General features: G+C 38.6%; 1 protein-coding gene across 10 annotated transcripts in view; it reads left to right on the top strand.

Annotated features, from left to right (window-relative positions):
- The window catches only part of NEK11 (NIMA related kinase 11), a 324,099-nt gene that overhangs the window by 224,546 nt on the left and 74,226 nt on the right, over positions 1-25,327 (top strand). For 7 of the 10 annotated variants that reach the window (XM_053598484.1, XM_053598492.1, XM_053598483.1 and 4 more), the window contains one exon: positions 16,350-16,410. The exons of the other annotated variants lie outside the window; for them this stretch is intronic. In XM_053598484.1, the coding sequence (XP_053454459.1) occupies positions 16,350-16,410 (61 nt within the window). The remainder of the gene's footprint in view (positions 1-16,349; positions 16,411-25,327) is intronic. 10 annotated transcript variants of the gene reach the window in all.

Below are 25,327 nucleotides of genomic sequence, written 5' to 3'. Positions count from 1 at the left end.
ACAAAGGGAAGAATATTAGAATGACTGCAGATCTCTCTGCTGAAAATTTTCAAGGCAGAAGAATAGAGAACCAAGAGATGAATCCAGCTGCTTACCATTATTTTATCTTTGACAAGCCAATTAAAAACATTCAGTGGGGAAAAGATTCCCTATTTAACAAATGGTGCTGGGTGAACTGGCTGACAACCTGTTGAAACTAGATTGAAACTCGACCCACACCTTTCACCATTAACTAAGATAGACTCACACTGGATCAAAAATTTAAATTTAAGGCATGAAACTATAAAAATACTAGAATAGAGTACAGGGAAATTGGTGCACTCGATTTTGAAGAAATCGGTCTGGGGGAGTATTTTATGAGGAGGACTCTCCGGGCAATTGAAGCAGCTTCAAAAATACACTACTGGGACCTGATCAAACTAAAAAGCTTCTGCACAGCCAAGAACACAGTAAGTAAAGCAAGCAAACAGCCCTCAGAATGGGAGAAGATATTTGCAGGTTATGTCTCCGACAAAGATTTAATAACCAGAATCCACAGAGAACTCAAACGTATAAGCAAGAAAAGAACAAGTGATCCCATCGCAGGCTGGGCAAGGGACTTGAAAAGAAACTTCTCTGAAGAAGACAGGCACACGGCCTACAGACATATGAAAAATGCTCATCATCTTTAATCATCAGAGAAATGCAAATCAAAACTACTTTGAGATATCATCTAACTCCAGTAAGATTAGACCATATCACAAAATCCCAAGACCAGAGATGTCGGCATGGATGTGTAGAAAAGGGAACACTTGTACACTGCTGGTGAGAATGCAAATTAATACATTCCTTTTGGAAAGATGTTTGGAGAACACTTAGAGGTCTAAAATAGATCTGCCATTCAATCCTGTAATTCCTCTACTAGGTATATACCCAGAGGACCAAAAATCACATCATAACAAAGATATTTGTACCAGAATGTTTATTGCAACCCAAATCATAATTGCTAAGTCATAGAAAAAGCCCAAGTGCCCTCGATCCACGAATGGATTAATAAATTGTGGTATATGTACACCATGGAATATTATGCAGCCTTAATGAAAGATGGAGACTTTACCTCTTTCATGTTTACATGGATGGAGCTGGAACATATTCTTCTTAGTAAAGTATCTCAAGAATGGAAGAAAAAGTATGCAATGTACTCAGCCCTACTATGAAACTAATTTATGGCTTTCACATGAAAGCTATAACCCAGTTATAACCTAAGCATATGGGGAAAGGGGGAGGGAGGATAGGGAGAGGGGAGGTGGGTGGACGGACAGTGATTGGTGGGATTACACCTGCGGTGCATCTTACAAGAGCATATGTGAATGTAGTAAATGTAGTTATAAATGTAGAATGTAAATGTCTTAACACAACAACTAAGAAAATGCCAGGAAGGCTATGTTAACCAGTGTGATGAAAATGTGTCAAACAGTCTATAAAACTAGTGTATGGTGCCCCATGATCACATTAATGTACACAGCTATGATTTAATAATAATAATAAAAAAAAGCATTTCCCCATTTTTTCCAGTGGAATCTGGAAAACAATAGCACCTCCTACCAGAGATTGAAAATGTGATTTCCATTTGCTTCTGAGCCATTGTTATAAACAATTGAAACAAATGTTATTATAAGATTATAGACTTTATTCTATGCCAATGATTATAAAACATGATACACAAAATACACAGTGCTCAACTTTTACTCAAAGCATCAAATGACAAAATTTTAGCTACTCATAATAACACTTAAAAATATTTTTTAACATAGTAAAACTGACTCAGAAAACCACATGAATATAATACTAGATGGCAAGCACTTCCTCGGTCAAGAAATAGGAGTCCAGGAGCCCCATATTTGGTACAGTTGTCAGAATACGAGGTTGGAGATCAGACCACCTGTATCCAAGTCTGTGCTTCATCACTTGAAGGTTACATGACCTTTTACATATTACTAAACTTTGCTGCACTTCCGTTTTCTTATCTGTAAAATGGGACAGTAATGATTCCTACTTGATAGAGTGGTTTTGAGGATTAAATGAATTAATGAATATACAGTACTTAAATTGATTCCAAGAGCATAATAAAGTACTTAATAATGAGATATTAGCTGTATTATTATGGAGTTACCTAAACATCTGTGGCCTTTTTATGATACTGCCAAACTCCTTAATGTTAAAGGGAGATTTCATAATTAGTATGAAAAAAATCCCCCTCTTCTTATGCCTGAAGACAGATGATAAATATAAGAGCAGCAGTTTTACTCGCTGGGTATGTCTGTTACGTGTTCATCATAGACTGTGATTGATTTTAAATGATCTATTACCTCTGTTACATGTTACGTGATAGAGTGTGATTGATTTTAAATAATCTATTGAGATAAGATGCTAAGGCCTCTCCCATACATGATAGTATTTTGTCTCACAAAACCCTGTTGGGTAGTTATTCTTATTGCTGTTTTCCGGATGAGGAAATTGAGTTTCTGAGAGAGAAGTAAGTTGCTCAGGACCATGTCTGAGGCCCAGGTCGGTCACATTCTCAAGGTTTTACTACTGTGCAGGGTATATCGACCTAGAGGGGGCTCAGTGTAATAGAAACAGGAGTATAAATTAAATCACAACAGAGTAATTTGTATCAGAAACAAGTAATTAGAATAGCATTTGTTTTTTTCCCAATAATTCAGTATAGTTTCTTCCCTCTCTCCAAAAAGGTGATAACTTTGTGGTTGTCATGGGTGGAAACTCTTCCATTTTGGTTTAATTTTTAAGCAACATACAAATTATACTACAGAACTCAGTGCTGAGAACCTAGTCTTGTTGACTTTGTGAATTGGGTGACACCTGTCACTGTCTCTGGGACTTGCCTCTTCTCCCCTCTATCTAGTCTTGCCGGGGTTTGCTTAGGTGGTCATCATGCCCATGGATTTTATGTGAGTAATCGGATCAAAATGTATTCTCCTTTTTTCATATGGGGCTATAGTCACATAGTTATTACTTTAACAACAGAAACACTTCAAAAGGAAAAATAGCCATGGGCTTCATTGCAATTGATTGCTGAGTCTTGTGACACTCATGACAATCTTTTAAGCAGCAGCATCTCCAAAGAACAATTTTATTAAGTACCTAATTGCTATTAGTCACCAGTTGTTTCTCTGCTGTAATAAGCAGAACATCAATAACACCTTTATCACCAGCCACTATCATATTGTTGATAACTCCTCTGTGAAGTCTGTGGTCACTGAATTGAAACCAGCCTCTTAAATCTCAGGAGAATAGAGTTTACAGCTGTCGTCTTAACAGGTTCTCCACAGCATTTGGGGGATGTCTAAGGCTGCAGGCTGATGGGTGTTTTCATATTCTGTCTTTCCCTTGCTGCCTTGACCATCATCACACTCCAAGACTAATAAACAGCCCAGGTATACCAGCAGTACACATACCAGGTGGACAATAATCCCTAGACACAGAACTCTGGTGGAAAGGCTCTGTTTGGTGAATATGATTGTCACTGATGCTTATTTTAAGAAGACTTTTCAGGACAATGGTGTTTGTTCTTGCTTAGAGGAAGGGCTACAGAGGTCCATTTTTTCCCAGCTGATTCTGAAGTTCTCAATGCCTTTCCCCCAAATCCTCCTGTGGTTTTGAAATCCTCTCAGCACAGTGAAGCATTAGGAAAAACAGAAACAATTTCCTTCTTAGAATGTTGCCACAGTGCAGAGTACTGGATAGAGGGTAGGCAAGGCCCAAGATTCTGTGGGACACTTGTGTTACATCATCATGAGGGTAGGTGCTCTGAGATTTTCTTCTGTTAGTAGTCATTAGTTTAATCAGATCATAATTATCATAATAATAGCAGCTAACATTCCTCAACACCTTCATTCTCTTCTGTATTTTATTTGCTGTGTCAGCTCAGGTGTGAAGGAAGCAGGTGACAAGATAGAATTAGAGATGAAAGAGAAATGCCTGTGAAGTAGACAGGGACAGCTACTGACACCTTTGTGGGGAAGGAAGGAAAGGAAGGAAAGGAAAAAGGGACGGAGGAGGGAAAGAGGGAAACACCTTATTTGCTCAAAATAGAAACAGCAATGGAAAATATTTTATGCATAATTGTTACATTAAATTCTGACTTTGACTTTTATTTATTTTTATTTTTTGAGACAGAGTCTCACTATGTTGCCCTCAGTAGAATGCTGTGGCGTCACAGCTCACAGCAACCTCAAACCCTTGGGCTTAAGTGATTCTTTTGCCTCAGCCTTCCAAGTAGCTGGGACTATGGGCACCTGCCACAACACCCGGCTATTAAATGCTGACTTTAAAACACAGGTCCATTGTAAGATGAGACTATTGTTATAACCTAACTTTACACAAGAGGAAACTGAGGCTTAGGCAGGTGAGGTAACTTCTCTCAGGTTACACAGCTAGTGACTCTATTTTTAGCCACTCCTTCATACAATCTTTTGTCTGCCTGGCAATTATAATCCCACTCCCTTCACTGATGGAAGAGTAAACACAGCAGGTGTGAGGGAAGAGCCAAGGGGCCATTGTTATTATCTGGTAGTCTGGTGAGACCTGTTTTATTAATACTAGTCAGAATGACTGAGCTATGTACAGGCAAAAGTTATACCAGTTCTAGGAAAAGTCCTGCATTAAGAAAATTAAAACAAAAAGGAGCTCACCTCTCTACTGTTTTATTTTTTAACAGCAGGTGCCAGAACTCTAGAGTCCCCATAGTGGAAGTGATTGGCTTGTTATTTTACATGATCTGACTTAGTTTACCTTCATATGTGTGAGGAAGCACTTTCTGTCTTGACCTGACCTTAGAGGAAGCAGCCTCCCAGCTGTTGCAGGCTGCTCATCATCTCTGCCAGTGTTCCCCCCACCTATGCCAGGCTGTAAAGCAGCCAGCCTTGCTAACGTGTTAGTGGACACTACCACTTTGTTGTGTCACTCCTTCTGATGGGCCTTCTGTACACTTAGTGTGTGTTGCTTAAAGGAGTGACTTTGATGTAGTAGTTTCCACCCCTACCCCCATCCCAGCTCTCATTTCCATCATGGTTCTCACCCCGTTCCCTCTCTCCATTTTTTTTGTCTGGGATAAAGCATAGCTCATTTTTGATCCAGCTGGGACCAGTCACACCTTGCTGTGGGATATAGCACACTGGGCTTTGTAGGAAGCCTTACATCCCTAAATCTTTAAAATTATACTCTGTGTGTTTAGGATCATACCGACACTTTGCTCCAATACCAAGGGGTGGAAGGAAAAGGTGGGGGCAGTAGGGTAGATACAGACAAAGCAAAGCTGAGTCTGAGTGTTCCTCTCTATATGAGGGTGGGGAGGTCACCAGCCCCACGGCTTCCCTGTGGTAGCTGAGCAGAGGTCTGCAGGTGGATAGTGGAATGCAAGGACAATGACCTGCCCTGTGCTCTGCTGTGCTGGCCCTGGAGCTGCAGGGTCAGAGTGGTGGGACAGAGCTGGGAAGACTAATTGGAATGGTACCTTAGGGGCTTTTCTCTCTAGGAATCTTCTCCCCCACCTCTACCCAATGCCAATTGCTGTCCCACTGGCTATCATCAGAGCTGAGATGCCCTGATCATATGGTACACAAAACATCTATGAAAAATATGAAAACTTTCCTAAACAGCATTTGCAAATAGAAAAATATAAAGGCCCATCCAACTATTTTGTGATTTGATTGCACAGAAAAAATTAATGTTATTTTCTGAATATTTTACTTACCTAGAAAGGGGGTGTGAATACTATCTCATAGTGTCTGGCCTAGGAGAAAAGGGGTGTGACACATCTGGGCCATTGCTGGAGGTGCATCCTTCCTACATAATCTATTAATCTGGAGGCACAGGGATCGTGTCATACCTGAGAAAATAGTAGTCACGGTTAATAAGACAGAGCTACCTCGCAGCACGCCAGGTGCTGTGCTAAGCCCTCTGCATGCCTTATCCCATTTCATACTCATAAGCACTTTATGGAGTTAACATCTTCCATCCTATTTTACAAGTGAGGAAACCATGAAACAGAGAGAATTACTAATTTGACATAGATCACCCCATGGAATTACAAATCTGGGATTCAAACTAGCAAATACTCACTGTGTCAACTATTAGGCATTTTGGATAAGTATAGAACTTAACATAGAAGTTAGTCAAGGAGAAGAAAAGGAGATAGATATATGAGTCCTCAGCCACAGCTTCAAGATGTGTAAAAATGGACCATGAGCTGATGACTTAGAACCATGTTTAAAACACAGAGCCAAGTTTTCCACTTACTTGGTAGGATTTAAATAAGAATAAAGCTAAAACTAGAGTTAAAAATAGTCATTGTAATAAAGAACTTTGTATCACAAAAGCTACCTTTTGGAATGTGAAAATTCTTTCTCTTTAGGCCAATAATCCTCACTTAAATAGCATGACTGTCTTCCCTAGAACATTGGACATTATTAAGTAGTTAATCAAAAGCAAGTGGAGGGGATCAATTGGAAGGCAGTTTCCCATCCACACAGCTGAAACTCTAGATATGATTGCAGCAGAGGGTACACAGGCCTTTTCAGCTCCTGGAAAATCCATGACCCTGTGTTCTTGGGTAGATGCTGGTTGTGTTGCTGCTCCATCAGCCCCGCTTTCTTTTTTCTTCATCCTTTATGTTTCCAAAACATAATCTCAAATATCATACGAGAGTTCTGTCATCAGATACCTATGAATGTCATTAAAACCCTAAAGCAACCCCAGGGGCACCAACTTGCTGCAAACCTGGGCATTAATAAGAGACAGCTGCAGTTAGAAAGTTTTAATAATGCAGAGTAAACAAGGCATTAACACTGAAATGTGGACACACTGACAGTCACGTTTTAGCAATTCTGAATTCAGTGACAGAGATATGCAGTGTTATGAGAACCGGGGTGGGGGCTTGCTTGCAGTTTGAGTTTTGCAGATGTGGCTCTGTATTCTCATCACTACACATCCTTTAAGGCAGAAGGTGACCATCAGCAGTAAGACAGGAGCCATGATCTCTGTTTCCTGATTTCAGGGCAGCTCTCATGAAAGTGCCATCAGTTCTGTCCTATGGCTTTGTGCTAAATGGCATCTTCTGCCTTCCTATGAATTATGAATGCATTATGAGCAAGGGCTCGGCTTTTAATGAGATCAAGCTGAGATGTGAAAGGTACATCTGAGTCTGCAGAAAATGGATAAGGTCACCTTTGTGTTTTGGTTTCTGTAATTTAGTGGTATTTTTCAGGGCTCTTGTGGGCACCATTTGTAGGAGAGTAGATAATAACTTAGTAATGCTACTTGCAGGATAAAAGATGGTGGGTTGTTTCTTCGGTCATTCATTTACACAGCATATATTTCAGTGTTCTAGGCACTGGCTATATGGTAGTGAATAAAGTGGGCCTACCCCACCTTCTTGGACATCTCACTTAGTCTCATGTATGTGTGTATTTAAGTATTATCTACCAGCTGAGAACTCCTAAATGCATGCCTTCTATTCCTCAAACCAGAACCTTAGACTCATATATCCAGGCTGCCCATGTGTCAGTTAAAACTCATGTGAACCTTTAATGGGGATCCTGAAATAAACATATCCAAAAGCAAACCCCTTAAAAGTCAGCTACTTCTAAGTCAACATTGACTCACATCATTTTACTCACCTTTACATACAGTCCATAAGTAAAACCTATTGGCTTGATCTTCAAAGTATGTTCAGAATATGACCATTACTTAGCACCTTAGTTCCTACTGCCAAAGCTACCATCACCTCCTTGTATGTGCAATAGCTTATAACTGGTCCCTTAGTGATGCCCCAAAGTAAAAGGCCAAGTCTACACCATGACTTTCTAGCACTCTCATCACTGTCACCTCAATGATTCCTTTTCTTCCATAACTGTGAGAAATACCCCTGCTCACTCCACCATGGTCACACTGGGCACCTTCCTGTTACTGGAACACACCAAATGTATTCTGGCCTTTGAAGCTTGGAATGCCCTCCCTGCCAGATACACAAACGACTTGCCCCTTCCCTGCTTTAAAGCCTCTGTTTGAGTGTCACCTTAGTGGGGAGGACTCTAACCAGCTTATGTAAAATAGCACCCATTGGCCACTCTATTTTCTCCATAGTTCTTATCACCATCTGAGTTAACCACTGTTCACTTGCTTATTCATTTATGGTCTGTCTCCCCCTACTAGAACAAAAGCCAGTAGGGCAGTGATACAGAGATTCTAGTTTTTCACCTGCTTAGTCCCAGCACTTGAACATTTTTAGCACAGAGTAGATATTGTGGAATACACGAATGAAGGGATGAATGGATGAATGCCTGAAGTGTACAATCCAGGTATAAGTAGCCAATAAGCCAGTATACAAGCAAATAAGAGCAACTAGGAAATAAAGAAGCTGGTGGGATAGAGGAAATGGATGTTTGAGGGGTCACCTACTAAGGAGGGAAGTCAGGAAGTGTTTCTAGGAGATCCCTTTTCACCATGACCTGAAGGATGGAACAGAGCCAGCCCCTCAATATAAGGAAAGAGAATTGGGGGAGGAAGTGTTCAGAGAAAGGAAGCAGTGTGTGGGAAGGACCCAGGTCAGGGAAGGACTAGGCCAGTTTGAGAAACCACATAATATAAACAATAAGATCAAAGGTCAAAGAAGCTATAGCTACATGTGAAGATCTTGTAAGAAGAGTGGGTTTTATTTGAGTGAAAGTTCAGTGCAGTGATAGGAAACTGAAGCAGTCTTAACTGTGACTCCATAATGACAGAAATCAGAGCAGTGCTTGTGGAGGTGGGGATTGATTGACTAGAAGAAAGCCAGAGAAAACTGTTGGGGATGACAGATGCTTTTTTACCTCATTTGAGGTGGTAGCTATACAGGTGTATACATTTCTAAAAAATCATAGAATGGGTGGTGCCTGTCGCTCAAAGGAGTAGGGCGCAGGCCCCATATGCCGGAGGTGGTAGGTTCAAACCCAGCCCCGGCCAAAAACTGAAAAAAAAAAAAAAAAAAAACCTATAGAACTGTACACTTATGATCTTGCATCTCATGGTGTGCAAATTTTATCTCAAAAAAAAAAAAACAATACATCATCAACAATGTCATCAATATAAGGGAAACTACAAAAAAAAATCTACAACAGAGATTGTGATATTCATATACATAGAGGAGTCATGTAAGTGTTCAGACTGTATTGAGGACACTTTATGGCTTCTTGTGGCCATGGCATGGTCACAGCTTCAAGGTGGTCCTAGGTACACTCAGATGAAGTCTTTCAGGGAAAAAAGGTGAGCCCAGAATTACTGTGCATGAGTAGGGAAGAGAGCTCTGCATGGTTGGTGGGATTTGCATCTGTGGAATGACTCTGAGAAGAGAGGTAACCAAGAGGTGAAAGAAATTGGCCTCTTCACATTCTCACATCTGCTGACATAAGGAACGGTTGAGTGTGACAGTGCGGCTGAGGTCCGAGCAAGGTGAAGCTTAGCTGAACAGTTCTCTGCAGCTGGAGCCTAATGCAAGTTTATATACAACTCGGTACATACATTTATAGATCTGTGCCTACTTGGGATTGTTCAGCAAACAACATGGTGCGAGACCTGGCAGCACAGCCTGAAAGCATCCAGGTAGCAGTTCCCACTCATTCTGAGTAGCTTTCAGCCTCTGGAAACATGAGACACTTCTGTAGCTATGAAACTGTTTATATGTATGTTGACATCTGCCAAGCTTTTTCGGGATATACCCTTGGAAGTGACAGTACTCCAGCAACTGAGGGTGCTAGATGTAGACAGATGGTTGAGCCTTCACTCCTTTGAGATGGTGGAGCACTGAACAGAATAAACCTCTGAAAGGCTCTTGAGAATGTTTAAATATAGATATATAATCTCTAAGGGACTATTGGTGCCCAAACTGAGCCCTCATCCCAAACTAAGGTCTAATGGCAGCAAGGCATCTTTCATTCATCTGTTCATTCACACATTCATGATTCATTTGTCAATAAACACACTATTGTATATAGTTACCATTTTACAGAAATCATTGCAAAGTCTTTCTCTGATTTATCCATATAGTCAGCTTCAGTGAGAACTGTGGTAAACCCTTTCCCACTGGTTTATCATCTCCAACGCTTTAAGTTTCAGGCCTGCTCAATATTTTTCCTAACCAAATACTTTTTTTTAGTCAATATAAAATTCTTTTTCCCTTTAACTCTTAGTGAAAAAAAGATGTTCTTTGGGGTGGTGGAGAGGGAAGGATGCAGCATCTTATGTCTGCATGCCTCACCTTCCTTTGATCCATCCACTGCATCTTCATCCACATCGAGGCTCAGTGTCCTTGAACTTGGAACAAATAAACATGTGGCACTAGGCTTCTCCTACGAGTGGGTTCTTACTGGTTTGTTCCCTAATAGGTGTGGTAAAGCTTCTTTTCTTCCTTGCTTCACCCTTTTCCTTGGAGATTACAAGCTAGGACACTATACTGTGACTGGTATAAGTAGCTGTCAGCAATAGCTTGAGAAATAACAGCCTCAGAAAAGGATTATCTTTCCCTAAATGATGAACTGAAGCTGCATCTGACTTTCTCATTTTGTGTATACATTTGACAGTAATTGGCATTTAATAAATGTTCTCTGAATGGAATACAACTGGGTAATGAAGTGACACCATTTTGCTTGTGAATTTAATCTTTCTTCATGACTAACTCTAAGATGAGGAGATAATCAGGATTATTTAGTCAAAGAGGACTGATAACTAAATGAAGATCTGTGCGGTGTGATTTTACAACCCTCAGAAGATCACATGTAACTTCCTCCTTTGACATACCTTGCTGCTACCTAAACTTTTGCTATTAGAAATAAATTTTTCTGATCTGAGGTTATATCCCTTATGAAACACAAATAATCCTGAAGGAGGTAACATATAAGCCTTATTAGTCATTTTGGCTTTAATGGATGCATCTTGTTTTTTTCTTGAGACAAAGTAGATTTTAATACACAGAAAGATGAAAAATGCCATAAAGGCATTGTAGCTCGTAGTGGAAAAAATGCACTAGCTGGGGTGAGTGGGAGTGTAGAGGAAAGAATAAGAGCAGGGAAAAGGAGGGTTTCTAAATGTTCGCAATCTTTGACCCAATAATTCCACTTCTACACGGAAGTAATAATAAACATGTAGCAAAGATTTATGTGCAAAGTTAGTCATTGCAATATTATTTAGAACAAAATAAAGTGGAAGCAACTTAGATGTATAATGATATAGCTTTAGAGTACAGTATTGTCCAGCCATTGAAATTATTTTTCTGAAGAAGGTTTTATAGCATTGAGCTAAAAGTCCAACAAGTGTTTAAGTGTGTTTATTTTATGTATACACACAAATATCATACATAAGCTATATAATTTCAAATATCTAAAAGATAGATACACATATGTACTTTAATCTCAGCTATCTAAAATATAGGCACATGTGTAGCATACATGTATAATATAATCTCAAATATCTAAGCGATCGATAGATAAAGAAAAGTGTATGTGTGTATGTATTAATAGTGGGGGGATTTGGGGTACTTATTTTCTTTGATATTATATCATTTCCAGATTAAAAAAATAAATGTAAGTTATTAGATAAAATGTTATTTTAAAAACATTATTTAGAGGGGAGAGGGCTCCAGATGTCATAGCTTTTTCTATGGCTGCTAGGTAGGCTTTGATAATTGTGTATATCACAGATCTGAATGGACCTTTCAAAACAGCTACCTTTCCTTCTTAAAAGCAATTTCTGATTCACTAGTCAAATGACAGCATCTGTTTCTGAAAAAAAAAAAAAAAATCTGGTATTTGACTGAACTTGAAACTGCCAGGCAGTTTTTCAGAATTGAATCTTACAAACAGTTCTTCCTGCCTCTAAGGCATGCTTCTATTATAGAGGGATTGATGGTTATGGGGGAAGGAGACTTGAAGAACATCTAAATTAGTCAGCAAAGAAGCTATTTTGTTATCTTCACAGCATTTGAAAATGTGGCTTCCCAGCCCTTAACTGGAATGACTGAAAGCTGGTGGCACTGTAATTTGGCATCTAGTGAGATGCGGTTCTCTCTCAGGCCACTTAGCTCCCACAAAGTTCAATTTAAATTGTGAAACAATGAGGAAATGCAAAAAATCCAATCAAAAGCATAATCCCCACATAATATACTCCTGAAATATGTTTTCCATGACTGAGTCTCTGCTAAAGTGGATGCAGGGGGCAGAATATCAGAAAATAGCTTAGGCTTGGCATTCACTGCCATTTTTCTCCTTTTTCTCATGGGATGGGTGTATTTCTGTTGAGGTTTTTTTATCTTAAATGATAATTTCTGGAATACCAGGAATGAGTTGGTTGCTAAATTAATTGTAACTCAGTAAAACAATCTCTTGAACTCTTTTTCTTAGTTATTCAAGATGAAAAAACTGATTTTTGATATAAATTGTCTTTTTCAAAATAGAGATAATTTCATAATTTCATTTAATGTTAAAAGGTAAAGTTGGAATCTTATTTTATTCTATGGTTTATAACCTTCTAATAACATTTATTATGATCTTCAATTTTTTCTAAATTTGGCCAGGAAAAAACTATGTATGTGATAATAGAGATAAATATATAGATATAAATCAATGAGTCTCAACCAGGGGAAATTCGCACCCCCATGGGACATTTGGCAATGTATCATGACTTTTCTGGTTCTCACAACTCAGTGCCAGCAGGAGGGCCAGTAGAAGGGTCTTACTGGAATCTAGTGACTTGAGGCCCCAGATGCTGCTCAGTGTTCTAGAATTAATTGGCCCAAAACATCGTAGTCCCAAGGTTGAGAAATCCTGCTATGTATAGATACATGGGAGAATAATAAAGTAAACATGGTAAAATATTAACATCAGAGTAAAGGGTATATGGGCATTTTCATACTGTTTTCCAAATTTTCTGGAAGTCTGAAATTAATTCAAAATTTACCAAAAAATTTTAAGTAGGTATAGTTGATAGTCTTGTTCTTAATAACCCTATCTGCAGTTTAGAAGTAGAAAATGACTTGTCCCTTTTTGGGAATATAAACTCGGCTCAGTCATTGTCTATGACCTTTGGGTCTACAGTCTTCAGGGGCATGAAGGGCAGTTAGCAGAGGTCCCAGCTGCCCATATGGCCCATGACTGTGTCTGTGTGTTCCCTATTCTCATGTGTTTGCTTCCTGTCAAAACCATGTGTAGCTGGAGAACTGATGTTCTGCTTAAGCTGCCCTACAGAGCCTGGGGTTGGAAGCCACTGATGTCTCCAGGGTGCATTGGGTTATATATATTTATCTGCCCAGGAATTGTTCTTAGGTATTTTTCATGAGTTCATACCCTGGTTCCTCAACGATATCATGAGCTCCTCTTGGTTGGGAGCCCTGCCTTTTACTGTATGTACATGTAATATAATGTAACAGCTGAGAAAGTTCAGGCTCTGGAGACAATGCTGCCTTTTTCACCTCTTATTAGTTATGTGACCTTGGCCGTGTTAATATTATGGAACCTGTTTGTGCCTCAGTTTTCTCAACTGTTGAGTGGAGAGAAAAATAGTTACTACCTTGTGGAATTTAAGTCTTAAGACATGTATATTGACACAGTAGTGGCACATAACGAGACCTAAATTAAAGTTAGTATTCATTCATTCAATGTTATTAGGATTATTTCTGGCCTCCTCACACCCACGTACAGTGTTCTCTAACCTTTGTATTAGGGAAATATAATCAATGTGTCTCAGCCATCTAAGTGCTTCTTACAGTCTTGTCTCCATGTCTTGCTGTTTCTGTTGCACTGATTTAACTCAAATACTTTTTGAGACTCTCCATGCTCTGTAGCAGCAGACATAGTGATTGGGACTCTTTAATCTTCTATGTCCCTGTCCCTCTCCCAGTTCATTCCATCTTATCCAACTTTCTTCTCTTCATTATTTCTAATGAACCATACACTGTGCTGAAGTTTTTTATGATTTTGTTTGTTTCTTTCTCATGAGAGCTCTGTATGAGATAGAGACCATTGTTCTTCTCACTTTTCCATTAAGGAACTGAGGTTTAGAGAGGTTAACTGACTTTGACTGAGACTACAAAATTAAGAAGCAGTGTGATTTTTCCTCCACTTTCCTAGTAGAGGAAACATGCTTTGAGTGGGGGAGATCCCTGCTGTCTCACTGAAAGTCTATGTGTATGACAGCCTAAGAAGCTGACTGTCTCCTCTGTTTTATTTCCTTTCAAATCAAGAAGCTACAAGAGACATGTATGCTAGGTGCTGGGGACATAAACAGAAAGTCAGTGACCTCAGTTCATTTAGTGTCTCAATTACCCTTTTCTTTTCATACAAAAACTTAGTGGATTTAAACAATGATTTATTTTTTCCAATTTGGGTTTACTTGGGCTCTCACTAGACAGTTCTGCTCCCTATGGTGTTGTTTAGACTCACTTATGTGGTTGCATTTAGCTGGGAGCTTGACTAAGGTCTCCAAAATGGCCTCACTTACATGCAGTTGGTGCTGGCTATTGGTTGTGGACCTCCCTCTAATTTATATGTTGAAATCTAATCAGCATATAAATGGACATGGAGCTTTTTGGGAGCCCTCATGAGTGGGATTAGTATCTTTCCAAAATAGACCTAAAGAACTCTCGTTTCTACCATGTGAGGACATAGTGAGTAGCTGCCATCTATAAACTAGGAAATAGGTCCTGACCAGCCACTGAATCTGCTGGTGTCTTGATCTTGGATTTGCCAGGTTTCAGAACTTTGAGAAATAAATTTCTATTGTTTATAAATAAGCTACCAAGTCTATAATATTTTGTTACAGCAGCTATAGTGAGTTGTGACAGCTCTGGTTTTGTGGATGCAAAACCTGACAGCTGGGAGGCCAAGCCCCTGCCCTAGGACAGCCTAGTGTTGGAGCCAGGCTTAGAACCTGGGCTTCTGATTGGTGGCATCACCTGCATATGTTGATGTTGCTTTGCTTTTCCTCCAGCAGATGCCTCTTGGCTGAGTTCCTCTCTAATTCAAAGCTGTGTGTTAAGTGTAGAATACACAAGGGTGCAGAAACAAAGGGTCTATTTTGCCTTCTTCTCTTTCCCTATCTGGTCCCTGCCTGGGCTAGTCTCTAGAGGTCTTCAGTTAGTGACTTAGCCTCATTGACCAGCATTGACAAAGCATGCCTTCCTCATCATTGCCTCTTAAATATATTCTGAGTATGAAATGATGTTTAGTTCTACTATATGCATAAAAAGTGGCTGTCCAAACCCTATCAGATATTGTAAAATAAAACCCAACACATGGATGCAGCATTTTGAAGTAGCCTATTATACTACAGTATATTTTTCTAAAATTCACAGTCAATTAATGCAATATGAAATGTGTTGCTTATTTTGAAATGGAGCAGGTGAGCTATAAATTATTAATTTCCTTCAGTGTAACCACAAACATGAAAATAACTAAGAGGTTTTATTCTCCCAGATCATTAGGATGCAGTTTTGAGTTATGTCAAGCCTACTGGGTGGAGGACGACAGATATTCGTTTTGTATTAAAGATAATATTTGGTATTAAATAGTCTTCTGAGACTCCCCAATCTTGTTGAGGGTTAAGGTAAATGAGTAGGGCAACTTTTAGGTTTATTACTTCCCGAAGACCATAGACATCCAAAGAAGAGCTAGTAGAGATACTCTCTGGGAAAAAAAATATATTCACTTGATTTCTACTATATTGAGCATATTATAGATTGAATAAAAATTTTCTTTCATTGTAACAGCATTTACTATTTTTGTAGATTAAGTAATAGTTGTTTATTATAGAAAACTTGGAAAAGATGTAAGCACACAAAGGAGAAAAGATAGATCACTTATAATCTCATCTTTTAGTCAAAACCAGTTACATTTTTGGTATATTTTCTTCCCATCAGAGATACAGCAATATATCTAGAAATTAATATGGAAAAAGAGATGTATATTGGTGTATATACAGTATAACTTCTGTAAGTTGACCACCCAAGAGACTGCAGCAAACTGGTCAATAGACAGAGGTGGTCAACATAAGGAACTAGGACTACTATGCTGATATGTACATGTGGTGGACATCTGGTCTATGAAAATTAGATCAGCTTGAGGTGTTCAATGTAAAGAGGTAGTATAGGGGTTCTAAAATATATATAGATATTTTTCTTTTTAAAAGTGAGATTATATTGTAAAATAATTTTCCAACCAGATTTTTTTATTTTGTTTTGCCTAGATATGGCAAAAACATTTCCATGTCATTCAGTACTCTTCCATCATACAAGGAAAGTAAATCTTTCTCTCTTGTTTTGACAGGACAGTGATATTGAAGCATTGGCCAGGTGTTTGGAAAATGTTCTAGGTTGCACCTCTCTAGGTAAGTTTCTTCAGACTCCAAAATATAGTGACAGCTACTGACTCTATTGGAATATCCAGGAAGTAGAAAGCTTGGAAAGAATCTTATAGATATTTCAGTCCAGCCTCCTAGTTTTACAAATGAGAAAGCTGAGATCAACAAAAGTTGAATATCTGGCCCAGTGGCCAAGAAACTGAGAGAATTGCTTGTTATTATTCTAAGTGACTCTCAGTCTCCAAGGATGAAATAATTGAAATTCTGTACTCCTGTGTGATCAAATGGTAGCCTAGCAGTAGAAAATACAGATATTATAGTCTCTAGAAAAGGAATCTCCCTGCATCACTTGTCCTGGAGAAGCAGATTGCATTCAGTCAAGCTGAAAGGATCATCACTCTGAAAGTTAGTTATTTGAAGAGATTTGGTCTGAAAAACAAAGCTGCAATTTCTTTAGCATTGTCAGTCCTGATAAATAGGATTGCTGTGCTTCCAGGATAAAACCCTATTTCTTAAGTGCTTCTATTTTTTTTTTTTTTTATTGTTGGGGATTCATTGAGGATGCAATAAACCAGGTTGCACTGATTGCATTTGTTAGGCAAAGTCCCTCTTGCAATCATGTCTTGCCCCCAAAAGTTGTGGCACACACCAAGGCCCCACTCCCCCTCCCTCCTTCCCTCTCTCTGCTCTTCTTTTCTTCACCCCTCCTTCCTTCTTTCTCTCTCTGCTCTCCCCTTCCCCCACCCCCACTGAAGTTCTTCTATTTTTTTAATCCAAGAAGACCAATAGTGATAACTTCTAGCACTAGCTGATAAATTGTCACATGGAATATTCTTTCATGTCCTAAATGAAAAAAACTCAGATTTATTTTCCTTTAAGCTTGATTATGAGTTTTTTATTTTAAATTTTAACTGCATAACCAAAAGTAATTTCTTCAAAGGGAATGGTGGGAGTAAAGGTAAACAATTAATTTTTCAAGTGGTCAAACATTCCGTATTTCATTAGGAGCTTTATGTATGATTTATATCTTTTTTCTAGCTTATTCTACATTCTCCACATGGGAAGCCTCACTTATAACATAGCTCTCCTGACTATCGCCCTGTGATCTCTTTAATTGCATATCAGTAACATTTATTAAAGTTATGTAAAGTTATAAACATTTAACTCCCAAGTATGGACTTGAAGATCAGAAAGGCTTTCCTATGACTAAGTAATTTTCCCTCTCTGGACCTAAGTTAGATTAGATCAGTAGTTTTCAAACTAGGTTCTTTAGGCACCTCCAGGATGAGACAAGGGGAATATACTGAGCAGCCTGGGGTTAAAAGGAGTGTCTGTTTTATAAATTATTAAGCTTATGTCTTAAAAAAAATAGATTTCACTGCAAAAATATCAAATAACCCTGGGTGGTACCTGTGGCTCAGTGAGTAGGGCGCTGGCTCCATATACCAAGGGTGGTGGGTTCAAACCTGTCCCTGGCTAAACTGCAGCAAAAAATGGCTAGGCGTGTGGCAGGCGCCTCTGGTACCAGCTACTCAGGAGGCTGAGGCAGGAGAATCACCTAGGCCCAGGAGCTGGAGGTTGCTGTGAGCTGTGACGCTACAGCACTACTGAGGGTGATAAAGTAAGACTCTGTCTCTTAAAAAAAAAAAAATTTAAATAACACTGAATTAAATAGGTGATATTTAAATTCCCTTCTAGCTTGTATGACTTTTTTTTTTTAGAAATAAGCATTAGAATCATAAAGTAAAAGTACATTTTTATCTCTCTTTGGATCCCTATAAAAATTAAAAAAGGAATAAAGTTGATAGAGACCTATAGGAAAAAAGGGAACAAAAAGGGAGATGGGAGTAATTAGAGCTTTAATGAACTTGAGAAGATAGAAAGCAAATAGGTGAGTGATAACCGATTTAGAAAACAGAGAAAGCTGAAAGGTTAGCACCTAAGATGTATATGGGAAAGAAGGGAATGTAAGCAACAGGCTAGGAGAAGCAAGCCAACTGAACACACAGAATCTCATAAAGGCCCAGGATTTAGAGGCCTCAGTTACCTCTGAAGACAAGATATGAGTGAAGATAAAAATAGCATTGGTAAACAATATAAATAAGATGAAATAGACCCCAAATCCTTTCCCCTCCACTGGCACAGCCAGGAGATTCCTGTCTATAATCAAGACAGAGGATAGTGGATTTAAATTGGGGGGGACATTGAATCAGGGAGGCTCTGCATAAGGGGTCACCGGGGACACCAAAAGGCAGGGTGATGAGATGTGATGAAAATAGAGGGAAGAAGTGAAAGTCTGCATGTTGAATGATGAAATCCCCAATACCTCCCCTACTTGGCTTCTGAAGTACTGTCTAACATCATAGGTCCCCTTTAAGTCTGGAAGAGCATGGGCTTTTTAGAAGATATCTCTCTGAGAACATTTACCAGTCTGAGAATCCTAAAATTCTCCCAACAAATGGTGGGAATGAGTCCTACCAGTCAGTAATCCCCACCAGTCAATAATCCCTGAATCCACAGAAAGAACTTAAATTGATTGTAATGTTTCATGCTTAAATTTGAAGATCTAATCAGGTGGTAGATGAGCAAGATTGAAATTCAAGCAAAAACAAAGGACTTGGGAAACATATTGTAGGAAATAAAATGAAAGTTCAAAAATTATTAAAATCCTAAAAGATATTATCAATACCTCCAAGAAACAAACAAAAAAATATATGCCCTGAATAAGAAAGAGCTCTTGAAATTATAATTTTCATTGCAGAAAAAAAAAATCAGTGGAAGATTTGGGAATAAAACTGAGGAAAATTTCCAGAATACAGTTAATAAATAATAAGAAAACAAAATGATCAGTACAGGTAGTTCAGCATCTAATAGAAATTCTAGGAAAAAGGAACAGAAAAATAATATATTTATCAAAGAAATAAAAATATCTAGAAAGAATAAAACAGATCACTTATAAAGTATCAGGAAAAAGAATGGTGCCTAATTTTTCTTCTTTTTTTTTTTTTTTGGTTTTTGGCCAGGGGTGGGTTTGAACCCACCACCTCCGGCATATGGGACCGGCACCCTACTCCTTGAGCCACAGGTGCCGCCCATTTTTTTTTTTTTCCTTATTTTTCAATAGTACCTGAAAACTGGAAAACAATAAACTTGGAACCTAAAATGTTTATCTACCCAAACCACCAATCAAGTGTGGGAGAAGAACAAAGACATTTTTAGGCATTTAGTTTTTAAAATGAAGTCTCAAAAGTATACATCTCTCATGACTTTTCTTAGGAAGTTTATAGAGCATATACACCATCAAAAGATAGAATTAAATCAAGAAAGAGAAGACGTGGACTTCGGGTAAAAGGAAATCCAACATAGGAGACAAGGAGATTCTCAGAATGACGGTAAAGAGAGGTCCCTGGATGATAGCAGGGCAACAAGGCTAGAGAACAATCCTTTTAGACTAGAATAAGCCAGAGGGTTCCAAAGAACGTGTAGATATCTCCAGTAGAGGAATAGAATTAACAGGTAACTCATTTGGATTTGACCATAATGAGAAAGGTTTTCAGTTCCTTTGGAAAGTTTTGGAATAGATTAGAGAAAAGCAATTGGAAAAGTAAGCAAGGTAAACAATTCAAAGCAATTATTAACTCCTGGAAAAACAAAAACTTATAAAAGGAAGAAAATACATATTGTAGATCTTACAATATTTACATAGGTATAATAATTTAAACATTGAGTTATTTAAAACTGTGATATAATGGTATTGGAAAGATAGATGGGGAAATATTTGTATGTGTATTCAACAGAGCAGAAAGAAAGAACAAAATTTACAATCTCCGTACATAAAAGGAAATCCATAGATCCATAGTCTACAATAAAAAATAGTTGTATAAAACATGTGATATATCTGAGGTATGGACTTGATTCTTGTCAAGAATCTTGTCAAAACTGTAAGCTTTGACTTTAAAAAGAACTAAGTACATGAATTCTTAGATTAGAAGTCAGTTTTTAACGAGATTTGCATTGGAAAGCAAAGATCCCAATTACTCCATTACTTTAGTGGGCCTACTGTCAAGGCAGGATTAAGACTTTTGGACACCTTGATTACTGAGAAGATTATAATAAATCTAAATTTGTAAATTTTATTAAAAGTTAAGTTATGCAACAAAAAATTACGTGTACTCTGAAATTAAAATAGTTTCTTTTTAGACTGTAAGGATCTTGGTGAATGTTTTTCGGTTTGGGGTGTCTCTGCACTGCTTACATCCTAGCACCTGCTGGGATGATTTATAGGACATTTAAGTGCTAACTCCATGTAAATTGCTAAAACTGAACCCTTCACTGCTTCTTAAGATTGTGATGACCTCTTATACTACCAGGGCAGTGGAGTCTAACTAATGCCTAGTTTTTTTAACAAAGTTAGTGGAGTCTAACTTTGATTATGGCTACAGATACTGAGATGATGGGAGCATGTGCTTTTGAAATACCTGTCTGGAGGGAGAATTCACAGCAGGACCCTCATTGCACACATGAGAACTTGATTGCTTCCAGGGGCCCAAGTGCTTCCCTGTCATTACATAAAAACCGTGAAGACAGCCTCCTCATATAGTCTTATAAGGAGATAGGGAGTGATATTTGCTTTGCTCTAATTACACTTTTGAAGACTCATCAGCTGTGCTGTAATAATAGAGCTTATTAATCATTGTGGTTGTTAATATATGTCAGAATATTAACAAGATCCAGGGACAGTATCAGCTTAAATATGTTAGAGTGTAAGCCTTGTCACTTAAAAATAAAACTTCTGTGAATTAAGCTAGCCTTTGCTCACGTTCATCATCATCCTGTGCATTTTGGTAATGCCCAGTGGCCTACTGAGCATGCAGGATATTAAGTGTCTTCAAAAAAGTCCTGAAGAGCTACTCCTAACTCTCAATAAGAGAAGAAAGAACAGCAATGTCTTTTGTGGTGATTTGGACCAAACAAGTTTTAACTTTGCAGTCCTGAAAATATTGTATGCAGTGGTTTGACCCCATCCCTGAACCCAGATTTAATTTGATTCCTATTTAAAACAGGGGCAGTGAATTTTTCCTTTCTTACATCACAATGAGTAGACTAGATAAATGAGTTAGCATTTGTGTAACTTCAGTAGGTCCTGAATTAGAAGAAGCCCTTTTGCTTTCTGAGTTTAGTGTTAGTCTCCTCTATAGTGTCCAGGTTAAAGTTTGAGCATGAATCAGAATCACTTAGAGGGTTCAAAATTCAGGTCTGCTCTGTGGCCAAGAATTTGTATTTCTAACAACTTCTTACATGATACTGATTCTCTGGGTTTGTGAGAATCATGGTTTTAAAGTCCTTAATCCCTGAATTTTTTTTCTGAGACTCCTGGGCTCAATCATCCTCCTGCATCAGCCTACCAAGTAGCTGGGACTATAGGCACATGCCTGTGGTGATAACTAGCTATTTTTAAAACAAAAATATTGGGCAGCGCCTGTGGCTCAGAGGAGTAGGGCGCCGGCCCCATATGCTGGAGGTGGCAGGATCAAACCCAGCCCCGGCAAAAAACTGCAAAAAAAAAAAGTATTGTACAGATGGAGTCTCACTGTGCTGTTCAGGTTGGTCTCGAATTCCTGGCCTCAAGTGATCCTCCAGCCTTGGCCTCCCAGGTGGTAGGATTACAGGTACCCCAATGTGTAATTCAAACAAAATAATTCTAAAGTATAAAATAAATGTTATTTCTTAAAATAATAAAGAACTGAGTTATAAACTAAAATCAAGTATCTTCTTTCTGGATTTTTCCCTCTCCGTCTTTTGTGACCCTGTCAGTGTGTGATGGGCTATCTGGGACTGTGCCTAAGAGTTATGAATTTTCTTGGAATGTGTCTTGTGTTTCAGCCTCATCCTCACCATCTGCATTGGATGTTTAGGAGGATCTGGCAGGTTCAAGACATTGCATAAGGAGATGGATGTTAAGACTCAGTTGAAATGTGGTTCCAGTCATGATGTGGGTTCCTGAGTAAAACAGGGCAAAATTTTGTAATTCTACCAAGGAGCACCCACTAGGTGCTTTTTCTATGGAGGACAAATTGTCCCAAACGGAGGTACCTCATTTATATAGCCCTGAATTCCCCTGAAAATCTCCCATCAATATAAGAACAAAGGCCAGTTATGAACAGGATATTGAATAATGCTAGATTGAATTAGGAGAAAAAAGTTAGGAAGAATTAAAGGGAAAACAGACAAGTTCAGGAATGAGAACATGGGGGATGGCCAGGAATGTGGCCAGTGTCCACAGTTGAAGTTTGTTTCTTTTCTCTTTCTTCCTTCCCAACAAATGTTTATTAAACTTAAATGCAATAAGCCAGATGTCACAGAGTGATGGAGAAAACAAGGTCCCTGTCTTAATGAGATTCCAGTCTAGTCAGGGGGCAGATAATTACAGGCACTGTGATACAAACAGTACCCACGGTTATGTTGGCTGCATATTATGGTACACCCCCAGTACAAAGTACAGCATTCCTTCTGCAGATTATATTAATGTCAAGGAACCATAAACCATGAGTATTCGATGATTTAATGATTGCTAGGTTTCTCTTTTAGCTGTGTAAACTAAGCTGGAACTTTTTTCTAGATAATAGGAATATATAGAATGTATTTTGTTAAAAGTATACTAATACAAATAATTAATAAGATTGCTATAAGGGTTTGTTTGTATTACAAAGTCTTTCCCCTGCCCCTACCCCACTGTTACTTGTCTATCAAATGAAGGTGTCTGGCAAGGTAGCAAACGTGTAGCAGGTTCTTTGTCACTAATTCTGAATCTGTTGCATTCTTTTGAGTTTTAAAGAAGTTGTAGAAAGTTAAATTCTATAAGATAATAAATTTCTGTAAGACGTAAACAGGAGGATTAATGGCAAACATGTACTGTGTATTGCTCATCTGCATGAAAATGATCTAAGTGATCAATTATCCAAAATATCCCTCCTCTCCTCCAAATGATAGTGTTTTCAATGTGTCAGCAACGAAGTATAAAACACTATGTTAAAGTCATGCTAATGATTAAGGGAAATTCTTTTCTGTTGAGGTGGAAAACATAATAATAGTGCAAGGTTAAATGGCTGCCATTCATCCATCCCACACTTAACGGCTTAGTGTTTGAAGAGCTTGAACAAGGGAAGTTTCTAAAGGATTCAGCAGCAGGTCTGATGCCCTCTCTGGTCTTTATTAGTCATACTGTTTAGTGGAGATTAAATAGTTATTACCAAAGTGCTATGTAAGAATTGAGGGGTGACAATTTTCAAAACACCAAACTGATGAGACATATCAGCACACTAAAGAAATCTTAATGGACAGAGAGTTTTGGATCATCTGTGAAATTCTAATTACTTCTGTAACAACATCCAATTTGGATGTACAAAGGCTTTTTATAAATATTGTTTACCAAGTACATGTATAGTTCTGCTGATGACTTCTCTCTAGAATTAGAGCTAATTTTTCAAACATTTGAGTATGTTCAACTTTGCTCATATTGTAGTTACTAAAAAATATGAAGACAGAATTTAACCTTCTAAGAAGTTTGATGAAAATGAAGACAGAGGTCATTTGTGTTTCTGAGTAGTGATGATCCTGAATAGTTACTATAGTAACATCTGATCTGTTGTCTATGTAGATAGCCCATAGCCAATTTTCTATTTCAAGTCACTCCTTCCAAAACACCCTCCTTATTTGCTAAGGTGACCTTTTCCCATCATGCTGAAAGACCAGTGGTATCTTAACCTACAAGATAAGATTCAAGCTCCTAACCTGGCACATGAAGTTTTCCATGACCTTGGCCCTATACATCCAGGTTCTGCCAACCCTTTAAGTTCCAGTAGCATCAAACTTCTTCATAGTTCCATGAATACTCTCAGTTATTTCATACCTCTGAGCTTTCACACTGCCAGGTCCTTTCTGAAGAACATCTTCTCCTGACCACTTGGCAAATCTCTCTCTTTCTATTCATTTAGTAAGTGATTATTGAAAAAAATACTCTGTGCCATGTTATGTGTTTGACTCTGAGACCATTACAGTGAATATGACCTTGTCCTGTCCTCAGAAATACAGGAATCACAAACCTTTCACTCTTCTGTGAAGCCTTCCCTGGGCTGCCAACTGATCAAAGCATGTCCAAATAAGACAAACACCCAGCTGTACCCATCAAGCTGTTTCCATATCTCACTTCCATTTTCTATCTAAAAATGCTGCTTGCAGGGCAGTGCCTGTGGCTCAGTGGGTAGGGCACCGGCCCCATATACCAAGGGTGGCAGGTTCAAACCCAGCCCCAGCCAAACTGCAACAACAACAACAAAAAAACATGCAGGCATTGTGGCGGGCTCCTGTAGTCCCAGCTACTTGGGAGGCTGAGGCAAGAGAATTGCTTAAGCCCACGAACTAGACATTGCTGTGAGCTGTGACACCATGGCACTCTACTGAGGGCAACAAAGTGAGACTCTGTCTCTAAAAAAAATTAAAAATTAAAAAAATAAATAAAAATGCTGCTTGCAAATATTACAGATTAGAGTTCTCTGAACCTTTTCTGGTTCTGAAGGCTGCCTGACTGACACATCATTCCTGGATCAGAAAAACTCTGTTAATTTGATTCCAGGAACTCCTCACTGAGGATGAGGAGAGACTAGTTAATGGGCACAAAGATACAGTTAGATAGAAAGAGTAAGCTCTGGTGTTCTATTGCACAGTAGAGTGGTTAAGGTTCATAATATTGTATGGTATATTTCAAAATAGCTAGAAGACAGGCCAGGCATGGTGGTTCACGCACCTAGCCACTAATCCTAGCACTCTGTGAGACCAAAGAGGGTGAATTGCCTGAACTCATGAGTCATGAGACCAGCCTGAGCCAGAGCGAGACCCCATCTCTAAAACTAGCCAGGCCTTGTGGCAGGAGCCTGTAGTCCCAGCT

The sequence above is a fragment of the Nycticebus coucang genome, chromosome 8 (assembly GCF_027406575.1).
Source record: "Nycticebus coucang isolate mNycCou1 chromosome 8, mNycCou1.pri, whole genome shotgun sequence".
Lineage (NCBI taxonomy): Eukaryota > Metazoa > Chordata > Mammalia > Primates > Lorisidae > Nycticebus > Nycticebus coucang.
Note: the sequence above shows the minus strand (reverse complement) of the source record. Positions and strands in the feature narration are given on the sequence as shown.